Source organism: Netta rufina (genome assembly GCF_964035555.1).
Source record: "Netta rufina genome assembly, chromosome: 1".
In the NCBI taxonomy this organism is placed as follows: domain Eukaryota; kingdom Metazoa; phylum Chordata; class Aves; order Anseriformes; family Anatidae; genus Netta; species Netta rufina.
This window is the reverse complement of record NC_140123.1, coordinates 70,599,093-70,613,958: the sequence shown is the minus strand read 5'-3', so window position 1 is coordinate 70,613,958 and position 14,866 is coordinate 70,599,093. Positions and strand designations below refer to the sequence as shown.

The 14,866-nt window shown below is 46.3% G+C and overlaps 1 protein-coding gene across 2 annotated transcripts in view; it reads left to right on the top strand.

The window, feature by feature from the left end:
* The first annotated feature begins 7,479 nt into the window (after positions 1-7,479).
* The window catches only part of SLC9A7 (solute carrier family 9 member A7), a 62,588-nt gene continuing 55,201 nt past the window's right edge, over positions 7,480-14,866 (top strand). For both annotated transcript variants that reach the window (XM_084295324.1, XM_084295323.1), the window contains exon 1: positions 7,480-7,841. In XM_084295324.1, the coding sequence (XP_084151450.1) occupies positions 7,547-7,841 (295 nt within the window). In that variant the 5' untranslated portion in view covers positions 7,480-7,546. The remainder of the gene's footprint in view (positions 7,842-14,866) is intronic.

Genomic DNA, 14,866 nt, shown 5'->3' with positions numbered 1-14,866 from the left:
AAGTGCAAATAAAACACCCCACATCTTCCAAAACGTGCACCTGCACCTCGCTGAGGTGTCTGCATTTCTCCCAGCCGTGGCAGAGCACCGGGACACCTTCTGCTGAGGGGCTGTTGGCGACTGACTCAGTGCACGTTCACCGTGACTCAGAGGCTGCAGAATATGAAGGATGAGAAGGAAAGCCACGGGAACTGGCCCAGCACTCTGCAGACCATAACTTGCCTGTCTCGGGCGTCCCGCAGTCTGCTCGCTGCCCTGCCGAGACTGCGCCAGCTACTGCCTCTGAAAAGGTTGATCTTCTCCTGGCAGTCCCATAAGAAAGTGTGGTTTCTTAATCACACGGTCATGTTCACTGATTTCTGCTGCCACGTTTGCTTCCATTTCCAACTTATCTTTGTGCCAGTGGCTTCTTTCTGGCAGCCCTGGTCCTACCTCTCCCTGCTGCCAATGTCCATATCCCAGGCAGGGAGCCATTCCTGACCTTCTGCTTTTGCTGTAGGGACTTTGGACCCTCCAAGTGGAAGTCCTGCTTTTCTTCCTTGAGGGAACAGGACCCCGATAGGACCCATAAAACCAGGGGAAATAGAACATTATTCTTCTGCCAGTGTTAAAAAAGAACGACACCTGCCCTTAGCCTCCTGAATCACTGCAGAGAAGATGCTGGAAGCTTTACCTCCAGGTACTCATTGCCATTCCTTCTTGCACTGGTGTTGCTGGTTTCTTATTTCTCCACATGAAGACAACAGAAGGGAAGATCGATGACTGTGTGTAATTAGTTGACAACAAAAGCATCGCTGCAAGACATTTGCTCTGCTGAGTGTTTGGCATTTCTGCTGAATTAAAATCTTTTCTCAATCCTATCCTGGCCGTGGGACAACATTTGGGCCTGTGTAAGCCTGACAGTAAGGCAGGATACATCAGAATAAACTTACACGTAGTGCCTCTGTAAGTGTGGCTTTTCCCCACTTATATCAGATTGCTGCGAGTGACTGTGACAGCACTTGGGCTTAATACCACTAGAGGTCATGCAATGTACTTACTATCTAAGCTGCTTTTGAAAAAAATGCTCTAATACTCCCCATTTAGTCGATGTATTTGTAGATGGTGTTTGCAGACACTGCTTTGGCCTGCTAGATGTCCCTGCTTTTGTATGGACATTATAACCAGGCCACAATAAATCATCCTGCCTAATCTATTGCCCAAACTTGGAATTTATCATCAATAGCACACAATTAGAGAAGGATGAGGAATGGGGAATATGCAAATAATAGCAGCATGAAAGGCCTTCTTTATAGAATGAAATATGCTCCCCACGAAAATAACAAACACACAGGGGAAGGCAGTCCAGTATATTAAGAAACCCTTCGTTACAATAGTGCAGGTAGTGACTTGTGCCTGACCCGACTACTATGACCCTGATTCTGCTAGCATATCTGCCTTGGATTTTCCTATCTTGGGGGCACAGCTTGAGATAATCTTGAAGCAGGTGACAACTACTCCCGGTCTTTTGATTTCAAGCCTTTTGGAGTCTTTCTCCTCTTTGCCTTTGGCCAGCAGCCTAACAGTCAACCAGATAAGCACCCCTTTCCATATCATCCCCATCCAGCTCCTTCTTGAATAGGCATGCTTGTGAGCTGTCAGACTTCATGCTCTGCCACAATGTGGCCTGGCCCCACTGTAATCATTAATCTGGCAGATGCAGAGCTGTTGTGAGAGGGATCAACTGTTGGAGCCAGAATGCTTTCCCTTAGAGCTTCCCATTGTTACTAGCCAGGGTCCATGAGGCACTGCAACTTGCCCAATGGCAAGTTTTGTCCTCACCAGCCTGAGTTTGCTTATTCTTGGAAGAAAGAACCAGCTCCCAGTATCGGCATTACCTGACCTCATTCTGCACTTACGGCTGAATCTCTTTCAGCTAGGCAGCCTTTTCTGCCTCCTTCACTCAGGTTTCCCCATGTTGTGGTGAATTACATAGCCTTTCGAAAAATATCTCCAGATTTCCTACACAATTTGTCCAACCCTGTGAAATGAGATCAGTAACAATCAGCTAGCTGTTTATTTTCCACAGCAATCAAAATTTACAATGAAGTTGTTCTCGTCCTCTTGGAGGGCCGTTCACATAGACTTTTGCCAGTCTGGGAAACTCTGGAGACAAGTATTGTTACTAAGGTAGATGTTACATTCATAATCTCATCATTGATAAACATCGTGTCATACATTAATAATCTCATGAATTAGTATAAATATGTGAAGGGGGGCATTAAAGAAGATGGAGCCAGGCTCTTTTCAATGGTGCCCAGTGCCAGGAGCAGAGGCCCTGGGCACAACCAGTCCCCCAGGAGGCTCCCCCTGAGCCCCAGGAGCACTCCTGTGCTGTGCGGGTGAGGAGCCCTGGCACAGGCTGCCCAGAGAGGCTGTGGGGTCTCCTCCTTGGGGATCTCCAAAAGTCGCCTGGAGATGGGCCTGGGCAGCCTGCGCTGGGTGGCCCTGCTGGGGCAGGGCTGGGGCCTGGTGGCCTCCAGAGGGCCCCCACAGCCTCAGCCCCTCTGTGATTACCGGCCAGTTAGCTGACACTCTGCTAGTAAGCAATTTATTATCTATGTAGGAGGTTGTTCAGATTACACAAATTGGCTGTATTAGTATATTGTTAATAATTCATCACTTTCAGCATCAGGAGAGCCTAAGGAAATATGGCAAGCAAGTTAGACTTACTTGCCAAACTACTGGGCTTTCAAAATTGCAGAGCACAGTGTGCAGCACGATAGAGCCATTTATCACTCAAGCACATTTCTCAAGGGATGTTTTAGGATCGAATGTTTATAGAAGAGCCTGTTTTCCTGGAGAAGAAATCAGAAGTCTCCTGATTTTTCCAGAACAAGAGTAAAAATAAATACATTCAGGTATAGCTTCCTAAAACAGATCTATCCTTTTTCTTCCATATGCCTAGCCATGCCTAATTCATATTTGATATGTCTAGCTGCCTAATTCAGATGAAGCCAAGATACTTACCATATTTTTACTCACAAAGATCCACTTTCTAGCCTATCCGATGCCTACGGGCATAACGTATTGAGTGTAATCAAGATTTAATCAAACATAGTTTTGGCATTCTGTTTCTCTACCAAGAAGAGAACAGAAAAAGAGCTTTGTCAAAAGATTTGGCATGATTGTACAAATCCAGAACAGAAATATTTTCTACCAAGCTTGAATGCCACAACACTGTACCCAGTCTTTCACCCTTTGCACTTGAGAACCCTGCCTGAGGAAATCGTCCATAGGTAGTGTTTCCAGTAGTGGCCAACAGGCTGTTGACAGAATAGAGCATCCACTTGCATGTTTGTAGTTTCGATGGTCAAATAACTCCTCACAGGGCTAGACAAGATTAATTTTGCATGAGAGGAGGTCAAATTGCCTCAGGCAAGGCTTGCCTGCTATTCTCCAGAACTTTTTCAGGCTCTTCTGGCACAAGGTGAGCCCTGGCACCAGTATATTTGCTTGTTTAAGTATTTATGGGGACGTGATGGGGAGTGATGAGAACAGACCAGTGATCACTTTGCTACTTCAAGCAATTATAGGACTGAGAGTCATCACCATGACGTGCACCTGCAAAGAGTAATGAACTACCTTCTTACGAAGAATAAGGGGAAACCTGCTTAGTTCCTACTAGAATGGCACTTCCTTGTCTCATGAACAGCTAGAAGGGGAAAGCATCATATTTGGATGTGAGGGCCATGACAAAGCCCTCCTCTTTGGATAAAATTCCTACTCTTATTCCTCTCTGACACTTTTAAAATGTACCATGCCCTAAAAGCCAAGATATGGCTGTATAGCAAGGAACAACTCCTGCACCCTGCAAGTGTCACGAAAGAGCTTTTACTCTTTCTACACTTTTGTCTGTTGGAAAGGGTAATGTTGATTTCTGCATTTGCACAATGAAAAGTGGCAGTTTTGACATTTTCTCTGATATACAACACCTCTGCAAAACTGGTACTAATAGACAAATGTGTCACAATTGTTAGCACCTCCAACAAAATGGAGATTCAAACAAGTTCCTTTTTGAGTCAAAATATGACACATTCTTCGGGATTTTGCTGCAGAACACTTAGTTGTCTTTTAGGTGATGTTGGCAACAAGGCACATTTTCTGAGATCCCAGGGTGTGGGGATGTTTTAATGCTGACACAGGTGGGCAGCCCACAAGGCAATCCGGCCACTGTCAGAAGCTGGCAATAGGCTCAGGATGGGTTGCCATTTTGAAAGCATGGTGATGGGAGGTTTAAACTTAGGTGGGAAGAAAGGAGAAAGAAAGGAAGGTGATAAGGACTGTGCTAGCTGCTGCAAGGTTATTCTGAATACTAATCAACTTGCTGCTGTGTTCTGGATTAATGTGGTAGAAAATTTGAGCATGCAAGGGAAGTTGTACAAAGACACCACATATTGAGAAGAGGATTAGTTTGATTTTCCAGTTTGTTGTAAGCATAAGCGATTGTGAGGCATTTCTCTCTCAGAATCAGTCCAATAAGGGCATGTTAGATCAGTGAAAATCTCAAAATGCTGTTTTCAGCAACACAAAGAGCTACTGAAAGCAGAGCTGAACAACACAAAAAAAGGTCTGGACAGAGGGTAGAAGCTCTTCGGTGTTACTGATGAGGAGCGAACAATGCTAACACCAAGAACTCAGAGACAGAGCGAGGGGTGAAAATAACACTTGGCATTTGCCTAACATAATATTATTCAGTTCTGGGAATAAGAATAAACAAGAAGTGTGTGTCGTTTCACATGGTAACAATGGCTTACATAACAAAGGAAATCATAAAACTGCTGAATGGACAACTTGATGGTGCTTCTGGCAACATGAACTTGTCAATGAGAGAAGACCGCCTGGCAAAAGGAAGGGAGCAGGCTGATCCGTATCAATCGTGTGAGTCACTGTGACTGTGTGTAAATGCACCTGTTTATTAGTATTTAATACCAAAAATCCTCCTGCATCCCTCCAGCTATGGCTGAACTCAGTAGAATGATTAGATTTTGTCTACTGCCATCTCATAGCTTTTGTGTTATGACCTTGATGCCTCTGTTGTGATCCCACCTGGCCATCACCTTGCATGTCATTGTTTCTGCCTCGAGCAGGGCCTCTCAGACAGCAATCAAATCTAAGGCCTCTGCATGGAACCAGATAAAAATATGGCAAGTAGGAAGAAAGCAGGGATAGAACAAAGATAGTTTTGCTAAGTGAATAGGTTACAATGTATGCGGTGGCCTTGAAACAGAGGTAACATGCAGGTGCCACTTACAGAGAACGCAAAGGTTTAGTGCAGAATGGCATGGGAAGGCAGGCAGAGACCTGCCAAAAAGTCTGGAGCACAGCTGCAACCACAGGATTACTGTGGTGATGAAGCTTACCTAGAGGTGATGTTGCTGATGTTCCTAATGGACTAAAACCACCACAGCAGTCCACTAGAGACATTGCTGTAAGGTACTGAGGTGTATGAACACAGCTCTCACAGAAGGATGCTGTAAATCCTGGTTCACGGTGCTACGCAGACAAGCTAAGGCTGATACCTTTATTTTATTTGATGCTATACTCACCAAATGATCCTGTTTAAATCAGATGAACTATTCAGGCACCATCATACCAATCCATGAGTGTAAGAACAACAAACTTTGGTCTGTAGGAGCCACATATACCACATGTGGGAATATGTGCATCAAATTTCCTGGCAACAACCTATTAGACAATGCACAGAACGGAGGAGACCTTAATTACATCGCTATTAAAAGTTGACTGAACTCCTAAACAGATGGAAATGATCATATTCTTGTCACCAATTTGTGTATGTGATTTAGTCACGTCCCCATTGTCCAACACAAGGATGAGTTTTACTGGATTTTATGCACAACAGTGGCAAAAATAAAATTTATGTGCAATAAAAATATTTTGGGACAGTGCCCACTGAGGTGCTGATTTTAGTGGAGGTGTCCCTAGGATGAGGGGATACCTGGGCAGAGGCTACAAGGGCAATGCAGCAGTCAAAACACATAAATTTGAGTGTGGACATTTAAAAGTTGTGCTTATGGTAACCGACATGCCAAACTATAGATAATGTTTTCCTCCACAAACAATAGTTCATCTGAAAGAAAAAAAAAAAAAAAAGAGTAAGTCCAGGCTATTACACTTCAGCATTGAAAGAATTGCCTTGATATTACTCACTGTTGCCTGGAGAGCAGGAGGCATAATGCATCTGACCTGCAGGAATGCTGGAAGATAAAATACAAATTACTGATGGAAGATTTTGCAGAATGCAATTTAAGATGCTGACTGCAGCTCATCTACGAGGTAGATGAGGTAGATAAAGCATAGATGTAAATTGCTTTCTTAAGACCCACCATACACTCAGGGACTGACTTTACTTGGCACAACACAGTGCACAGCAAAGAACAAAACAGAAGAGAGCCAAAAAGGTTGGATGTGGTGCTTAGGGACATGATTTAGTGGGTGATATTGGTGGCAGGAGGATGGTTGGACCGGATGATCTTGGAGGGCTTTTCCAACCTTAATGATTCTGTTACTATGGTCGTATAGCTTTTTATTTTTTATTTTACATTATTTATTTATTTTTTATTTTCCAACTTTATCAGCATTACACATACCTAGCACCGTATTGCACACCTGTAGGCTGCTGTGAGGCCTATAGGTTGTTAAGTCCTGAAGATTTGGAGGTACAACGCTATCTTTGTAAAAGAAACACTAACCTGAATGTGAGATTTAACATGAGACAGTCTGAAGGCGGCAATTTTTCATGGTTCATGTAGGTTTAAGAGCTAGGTCTTTAAGGCAAATGAGCATTTTTCATCTCCTCGAGGAACACTTTCACTGCAGTACAAAACAACCTTTACAGATAACTGTACCAGGTTTTGAAGGTTGCTGAGGAGCTTGTATAAATGGCATGTTTAAAGGGACTATGTGTAAATAAAGATGTGAATGTACATAGTTACCATCTTGAAAAGTTTCTAGAAGGGACTCCTATGAATGAAAGTGTATGAGGTAAGAGGCAATCCCGAGTCCACTCGCAGGAAAGTTTGGGGCAGACTCTTGAAAACCCCAGAGCACACCCAGAGGACCAGCTGTGCATTAACATTGAGGCAGAGGGCAGCACTGCCCCTGGGGCACCTGCTGTACAGCCAGCTGGACGTCTCCACAGCCTTTTCAGCTGCCTTTCCCCCCGAGCAGCGAGCCCAGCCCCTGCAGGCGCAGCGAGCCGCGCCGCCCCATTTCCCCCCTCCTTCCCAGACACGGCCAGCCCCTGCCTCTCGTCACAGCACCGAGTCGGGGCAGAAAGTTGAGATTTTGGCCCCACCGGCCCCACCTTTCCCCCCACGGCCCTCGCTGCCCGCCCCTGCGGCCCAGGAGCCGCCCCGGCTCCGCCCCGCGGCCGCCGCCTGTCAGGGGCCGGGGGCCGGCGCCTCGCTCTGTGCCGGGCCGGGGCTGGGGCTGGGGCCGGGGCTGGGGCCGCCTCCCCCGGCTCGGGGCCCGGGCAGCCGCGGCCATGTCGCTGCCGCCGCTCTTCCTCCTCCTCCTCTTCCTCCTGCTGGGGGCCGGCGGGCTGCAGGCGGCCGAGCCCGGCGCTGCTGCTGCTGCTGGTGGTGGTGGTGCTGGTGGTGGTAGCAGCAGCGCCATGGAGGAGCTCGCCACCGAGCAGGAGGCGGAGGAGAGCCACCGGCAGGACAGCGTGAGCCTGCTCACCTTCATCCTGCTGCTCACCCTCACCATCCTCACCATCTGGCTCTTCAAGCACCGCCGTGTCCGCTTCCTCCACGAGACCGGCCTGGCCATGATCTACGGTGAGCTGGGCTGGGCTGGGCTTGGGGGGCTGCTTGTAGCAGGGTGCGGGTCCTGCCTGCATCGCAAAGCAGGTAGCCTGCAAAGCGCCCCCAGCTCGTCCTGAACCCATCCTGTTCAATGCGTGCAGTGCTGGGGTGGCTTTGTCTGCTCCTGCTCCCAGGGAGCGCCAGGAAAGTGGCAGTGAGTGCCTGCACAGAGCCTGTGCGTGTCCTCGCCCGCTTCCCGTGGCGCTGGTGGTTGGGGTAAGCCGGGCTCCCGGCTGTTTCCACGAGCCACTGGTGCAGGGAGCTGCAGGTGAGCCCGTGCTGGGGCGTAGCGCCCTGCTGCGAACTTATGCAATCGGGATTCGGGCACTACAGGGGACGTGACGGTCCCGAGGAGAAGCGGTCACCCATTTGGAAACTGATTTGTCCTGCCCTAGCGCTGCGGGCCTTTCTGATTTCTTAGTTGGTGTTCCCGCTGAGCAGTGCGAAACACCTGCCCGCTGCGGGTTGGGATGCCACGGGTGAGAAATGCAGCAGGGAAGGGGTTCTCCCCGCCGAGTACTACTGCTCTCAGGATGGACGTGGTTGCTTGCCAAGCAGTGGAATTTTCCTCTGCTGAAGCATCTCTCAAACCACCCCACTTTGCTCTTAGTCACTGATATCTTTGCTGCATTGCTGTGTATTCCACATATGCTCCTTGTTGAAAACTGGCAAATTAAAGACCGGGCATACAAGTAAATTATGCACGAGCATCGTAATCCTTAACATATCGTAATCCTTAACAGTTGAATAGCGCCCGGGAGGTGGTAGATTAACTGTACGAATGCTGATTGGAAGTGACAGAGTAAGGTTGCATTGAGGACGTTATTTAAATATCACCCTGGTGCTGTCACCTTCAGAAACTGCTTTAAGACCATTACAGTGCTCTAGGTGGTTGGCTGTATGGTAGAAATTCTGCGTACATGGGCGTGCTGATGTGTGCAATACGAATAACAGGGCATCAAGGGCGTTTGCATTTTGATGAGCTGTGGTGGCAACAAGAAATTGTTCACCCACAGAGCTTCTGCCTCTCGTTAAACTCAAATTAGTTTACGATAGCTTGCAGTTGCTGATCCATGAAATGGGCACTAGATTCCTGATTTGATGTACAAATGGTGAAATTGTGTGGTGGAAAAAGTGCCATGCTATGGCCCTTTCTGCACCATAGGCAACACTGCCAAAATAATGATTGGCTCGAGCTGCCGCATGTTCTTGGCACTCCCTCACCTAGATCTTTTTGTTTTCATAGACGGTGAATATCTTGGGGAAACATCCCAATGAACCCCTCTGGTACCCCAAAACACACACTTTCCTACCTCCCAAGCAAAATGACTCTTGCCACGTCACAGCAAATGTCTGAGGAAACATACTCAGCAAGTGCAGTTCTGTTTTACGCTGTTAGCCTTCGGTGCCTGTGAAGCTCTGCTGAGGCCTGGCTTCGTTTAAATGTTTTGTAGACTTCCTTTAGAGCAAAGAAAAAAAAAAAAACGTAGTAAGTATCATAGTAACTGTCTGCTGCATTTCTGATAACCAAGCTTTATTCTTCACATGGGAGTGTTTTCCTCTTCTTTCTGTTATTTAACAGACAGTGGTTAAGCAGAGAAACGTTTATGCTTTGCTGATAACTTGGGATCTGAGAAATGCACACGTCTCAAACTGGATGTTTACGACACATTTAATGTTTGACATAAAATCGTGTGGCGATATTCTAACCGAAGTTTGTAGTCCTAAAAGCAGAAGCACCTGGCATGAAGCAGTTCTGATTATGATAACAGGTGTCTAGGTGCTCTCGAAGATGTATTGATCAGCATGGTATTGATGTAGGTAACTTTCACAGGGTTTTAAGCTCCAGTCGACAGCTCCTGTACCGTTTTGCATTCCATTTCTTTAACAGTGGCTTTTAGCGGTGAGTAAAAGGCTTTCAAGTACAGGAGAAAAGTAGGCTGGCAGTTAAATGCCGATTACTTTTTATCGTGGAGACAATGACCCAGAAAAACTGGTCTTGTTGCACCTAAAAGCCCTCTGAAATGGTTGGTTCCAGTGACTGAATCTTGGGGTGATTGCAGTAGATGAAAACCTGGCAGCATGATGCGTTTGAGGTAGTTAGAGCTGGAGGTGCTGACGCTTGCTTGCTTCTTCCTTTCTTTAGGAAAAGGGGATGGAGCTCTTCTTATTTCTGGTCTAGCCGCACATCAGCGTGCCATCCGACCTCTTTCCTCGAGCACAGCAGGAATCAGGTGGCATGACAGCGGCTTGAGGTGGTGGGCGGCGAGAGCAGAAGCTGCCTGCAGCCAGACCTTTAACCAGCATTTCTCACTTATCTTTTCTCAGAACCCAGCTACAAGCACATCCTGTTCTACTTTCGCCATGTTTTGGCTGCTGATCTGATCGCGTTTCTGATACAGAAAGCACGCGCTTTATCCAGCTGAAAGGGCCTGTGGCCCAAATGCTGCTGGTGCTGCTGAAGTTTGCACTTCTTCTGGGCTTTAAGTAGCGCCTTTCCTGTTGAGTAGGAGGCATCTGTCATGCCGGTCAGTTTTAGTGTGGTAGTCTAACAGTTACCCAGCCCTCAGCAGAGCAAAGGCTCCTGCCCTGTCCAGATTTGCAGGGTGTTGTGGAACTTCACCATGTGAGCTGCTTTGGTTCAGAAGCCATTGGGACCATAACAGAGTCTTGCCATGTTTCTTGTTTCCTGTGCTGTCACCATCTCTTCAGGGACAGTCACTGTTTTCCTGTCTATTATTCTGATGTGCTAAATGGCCTCCTGGAAGTGTCTGTTAAGATGTAAAATAACCTGAAGTTTACACGACTGCTTAATGACTTACAGTGCTGCTTTCTTGTGTGGTGCACAGCTTAAAGTCTTAGAAATAAGATCAAGAAATATGAAAGTCACAGAGCTCAGGTGCACGTGCTAGCTCTGACAGCTGCGTATGTGAAAGGGAAAGAGATCTTTTGGATGTCTTAAATTAGTTTTCACCAAGAGCTGCAGGTTCAGGTGCAGTGCTGACTGGTTCTGCACCATGGCACTGCACGGTGTCTGTGCCCAGGTGGTTCCAGAAGAGGCTTGTGAATAGGGTTGAAGCCTGGTCTTCACACTTTAACAGGGAGTGCTGCTCTTCTGCAGCTGCTCCACCAATGGTATTGCTAATGAGAGTCATTACAGAGCAATTAGAGGGAGGAGGAGGGGGAAAAAAAAGTAGATTGAGGGCAATGAAGGAAATGAGGTGCAGGCCAACTTGTGGTGGTGGCTGTGACGCTTGCATTGTGCCTCTTGAGTCCTGAGGGCACAGTGCCCAGAGCTGTGCCCTTCCTGAAGGGGCTTGGTGGTGCGGGGCTGCCTTGGCTCCTCCTGGGAGCCCTCCTGGGCTTTAAGGAAACACAGGATGCCAGAGGAGAGCACGTCAGCACGGGTCCCAGCTGAAGCTGGGGCCTCCCTGACTGCAGCGCAGGTCCGAGCCACCTGTGGGCCGCACCTCGTGGTGCCGCGGCCTGGCTGCCTGCCCTGGTTTTCACCACTGCTGCCTTTGTTGCGTGCCGCTCTCCTTTATCAGCCACGTTACTCCGAAAGGTCACGCTGCCCGAACAATTCCATCAAAGTCTGGCCCTGTGTGACGCAGGGAGCAAGCCTAGGTAGCCGGATCATTTGTTAGGCTCTTCTATTCAAAGCTGCACTCCCTGCAGGTGGAAATGAAAGCCAAACTGGACTCGAGTACTAAGAAAAACAATGTATGATGAGTCACTGGAAACTTCTGTTACTCTTTGTAAATCAGAAATGAGAGGTGAGGTTAATGTTCAGGATAAAAAATACTAAATTTGTTCTGAAATACTCAGTTTTAGATGAGGTTCTTGTATCTGGAGAGTAAGTACAGAAAGCCTGTCCTTGTCTCATCTCGCTGCAGTGTTATCTGTTACAATTCTAGGCTGGAGACATGCAAGAGAGGACCTGATGCATCTCTGTGGCTGTCAAAATAATGGCAGAGTTGATGTTTAATAAACCACTTTTATGTGAGCATTTCACTATTAGATTTAGGAGCAAAACTCCAAGCACTCAATTTCAAGAGCGTTATCTTCTCTTTGGCAGCCTGCATGTTCTTTCTAAATCACTGAGTTGCAAACTTTCAAAATGAGTCTTGCTCCATCCTTTGGGTGCTCTGGACACTTCAGTTGTACCGCAAATCTTGTTTCTAAGCTTACTTTGTGGGCTCTGCCTACATAGTTGTAAAAATCTTTGTCTTGTGAGAGATTTCAGAAACGTTGTATCTCTGCCATTAACCTACCTCTATTTTAACTCTGCTTTTCAGGTGGGATAGCTGGGTGGCCTAAATATTTCTGAAGTGTCTCTGGGATACAATTCAGTTATAGTCCTCAGGACAGTAGGGTGATTTTTTTTTTTTTTTTTTTTTTAAGTGTTTTCAATAGCAATTAATATAAATTAGTTCTTTTTTGTTAATCTTAGCTTCTCAATGCACTATCAAATCAGTGTCAAAATACCTTTCTGATCACTTGTAGGAGAGGAGAGAAATGCCAACCCCAGATTTATGAGGAGAGAAATGACAACCCCGGATTTCCTCTGTCTGAGCAGCCTTTTGGTAATGTAACTGGCTTTTGAAGCTAGTGCTGCTCTACAACATCAAACTGTCGTGGTAGGAAGGAAAGTGTTCCCTCTGCATATACTTCAATTCTCATCTGAATTAGAAAGTTGCTGTAAACAAGTGCTAGTAATGCTGCAGAGCTCTCACACGTGCTTGTCTTGTGCTCGTGTGTGTCTGTACAGTGAATGGTCTTCTTGGTAAGAGTGTGCTGAACTGAGGGCAGGTAACCCAATGTCTAGTGCACAGCTTTGTTATTAGACGGTGATATTCTTCTACAGCATGTTACACATTACCTAGCTTGAGATTTTCATTAGTCCATTTCAGATTTTTTTTTGTTAATTTCTGGTTTCTTTGCCACCTTGCAACAGAAATGGCTCTCAACAGGTTGTCCAAGGAATTTCCCCAAAACAACACAAGGGCTGAATTCCCCTAGAGATGCCTGCAGCTATTCCAGTACCCTCAGCCCTTACTGCAGATAAGACTGAAAAGGGGATGATGAGGGAGTGTATAAAAGCTGTCAAGCCCTACAGGGATACCCCCGAATGCTTCTTGGGTGCTGATGGTATCCCTACCTCAGTGCTTCTCTACTTAGGAATTGGACTCCGTGTTTTTGGGAGAAGGTGGTTGGGACAGAACAGGTCTGGGTTTTCAGCTGTTTCCTTTCCCTTTGTTAAGTTGTGTGTTTTCTTTATGGATAACAAAAAGATAATAGGAAATATTTCCTAGGTCATGCTATCAAAAATCTGAATAGCAACCATCACAATCTCATTTCTGGATTTTGCAATACAATATTACCTTATTCAAAATAGAATGATCAATTTTGACACTGTTTTACCTGATTTTTTTTAATTTTTTTTTTAATATTGTGCTGGATTGAAGTCATTTTTGTTGTGGACTCTGTTGCAGCATCTCTTACATTTCTTTCTCACCTTTTGTGCTAAGGAAAAACCAGAGCATCATAACACTGAAGTCACTGTCATGCAAAGCAATTAGGTGCGCAGCAGGGTGCTTTCAGAAGTGCTACAGGTTCATTTGTACAGCCAGTCCTGGGCAGCATTTGAGTACAGGAGTGCGACCTACAAAACTCCTTCCTAAGTGACTGTGTCGGGCACACTGACAGAGGTGGGAGCTGAAGGTTTCTGCTGCATGTGCTCCTGGCTCCTGCTGTTGGCAGAGCTGGTGCAACTGGAAACAAGCTGACACCTCGCCTCTGACTCGATAGGGCCCGAGCTCTCACTTCTGTGGGGGGCCTGGCCTTGCCTCCAAGCTGTGATGGATTCCTGCAGCGTACAGAGATGGCTCTGAGAGCAGCGATGGGAAGGCTAGAGTCTCCGACAGATGTCTTGATTCAGCTAGCTATGTTCCTGCTTGTGTCGCCACAAACCTCGCATTGCAGGTGCATAGTAAGTCTTTTGCCCCCTTCCTTCCTAATGGACATTGGCTTTCCCTTCCAAACCTATTCTATGTAGCAGTTCAAGACAACACCTTAAAGTGTGTGTGAAACCTTTCCCTCCCTTCTGATAGGGAGATATTTCCACCCCAACCCTACTATCTGAGCAACTAAGCATCTTTGTTATTTAGATAGAGGTGATAGTATCCGTTGCCTGCAAGAGGTGATCTAGGAACCAGAAATCTGAAGCAGGAACTGCAAGTCAGCCATCCAAAATAATAACACAAATAGGTAAGATTCAGAGCTATGGACGCTAAGGACACTTCCTGCAGGTGTTGCAGTTCCTATCTAGCCCTTTGAAGCTTGCTGCGTGCTGTGGATGTGTTTTTCTTGCTGACTGCTGTGAGTCCTGCACTGAACTGCTGAACTGTTCCTCGGAGACAGCCTCAGTATCTCACTCAGGGCTGTTACTTTCACTCTGACAGCCAGAAACAGCAGCTTGCAGATTGAAGAAAAAAAGAAAAAAAGTTTTAGAGTGCTCTTATTTGTGATTTAGGATTAATACTTCATCCCCATTTAAGACTGAATGTAGCCTTTCTCCCCCTGCTTTAGACTAAGTGGTATCTATATTGAAAGGAGTGCGATACAAGCAATTATTTTTTAGAAGGGTATTTATCTTGAACACTTCCACTAGTGCTGTAAAAATACACAGTTGTTCTCAGCAGATCAGATCTCTTCTGTGTCTACGGAAGATGGGTGATTTAGCTCAAAAGTACTGCTTTTTTCCCTCCTATTAAAAAGCACTTCAGCCTGCAATTAACAGAGTGTGAAGGAATAAAAGGGAAATGATTAAAAAAAAAACAAACACAAAAACAAAAATACAATACACTGCTTTTTATCATGCCCTGAAATCAGACAATTCACTTCAGTTTAGAAGTGCCTAAAGGCCCCTGAAAGCTATGGCGAGGGAGTTGGTTTTTATCAGGGCGAGAGAGTTGGAGGCTCCCCTTCAATTAGCC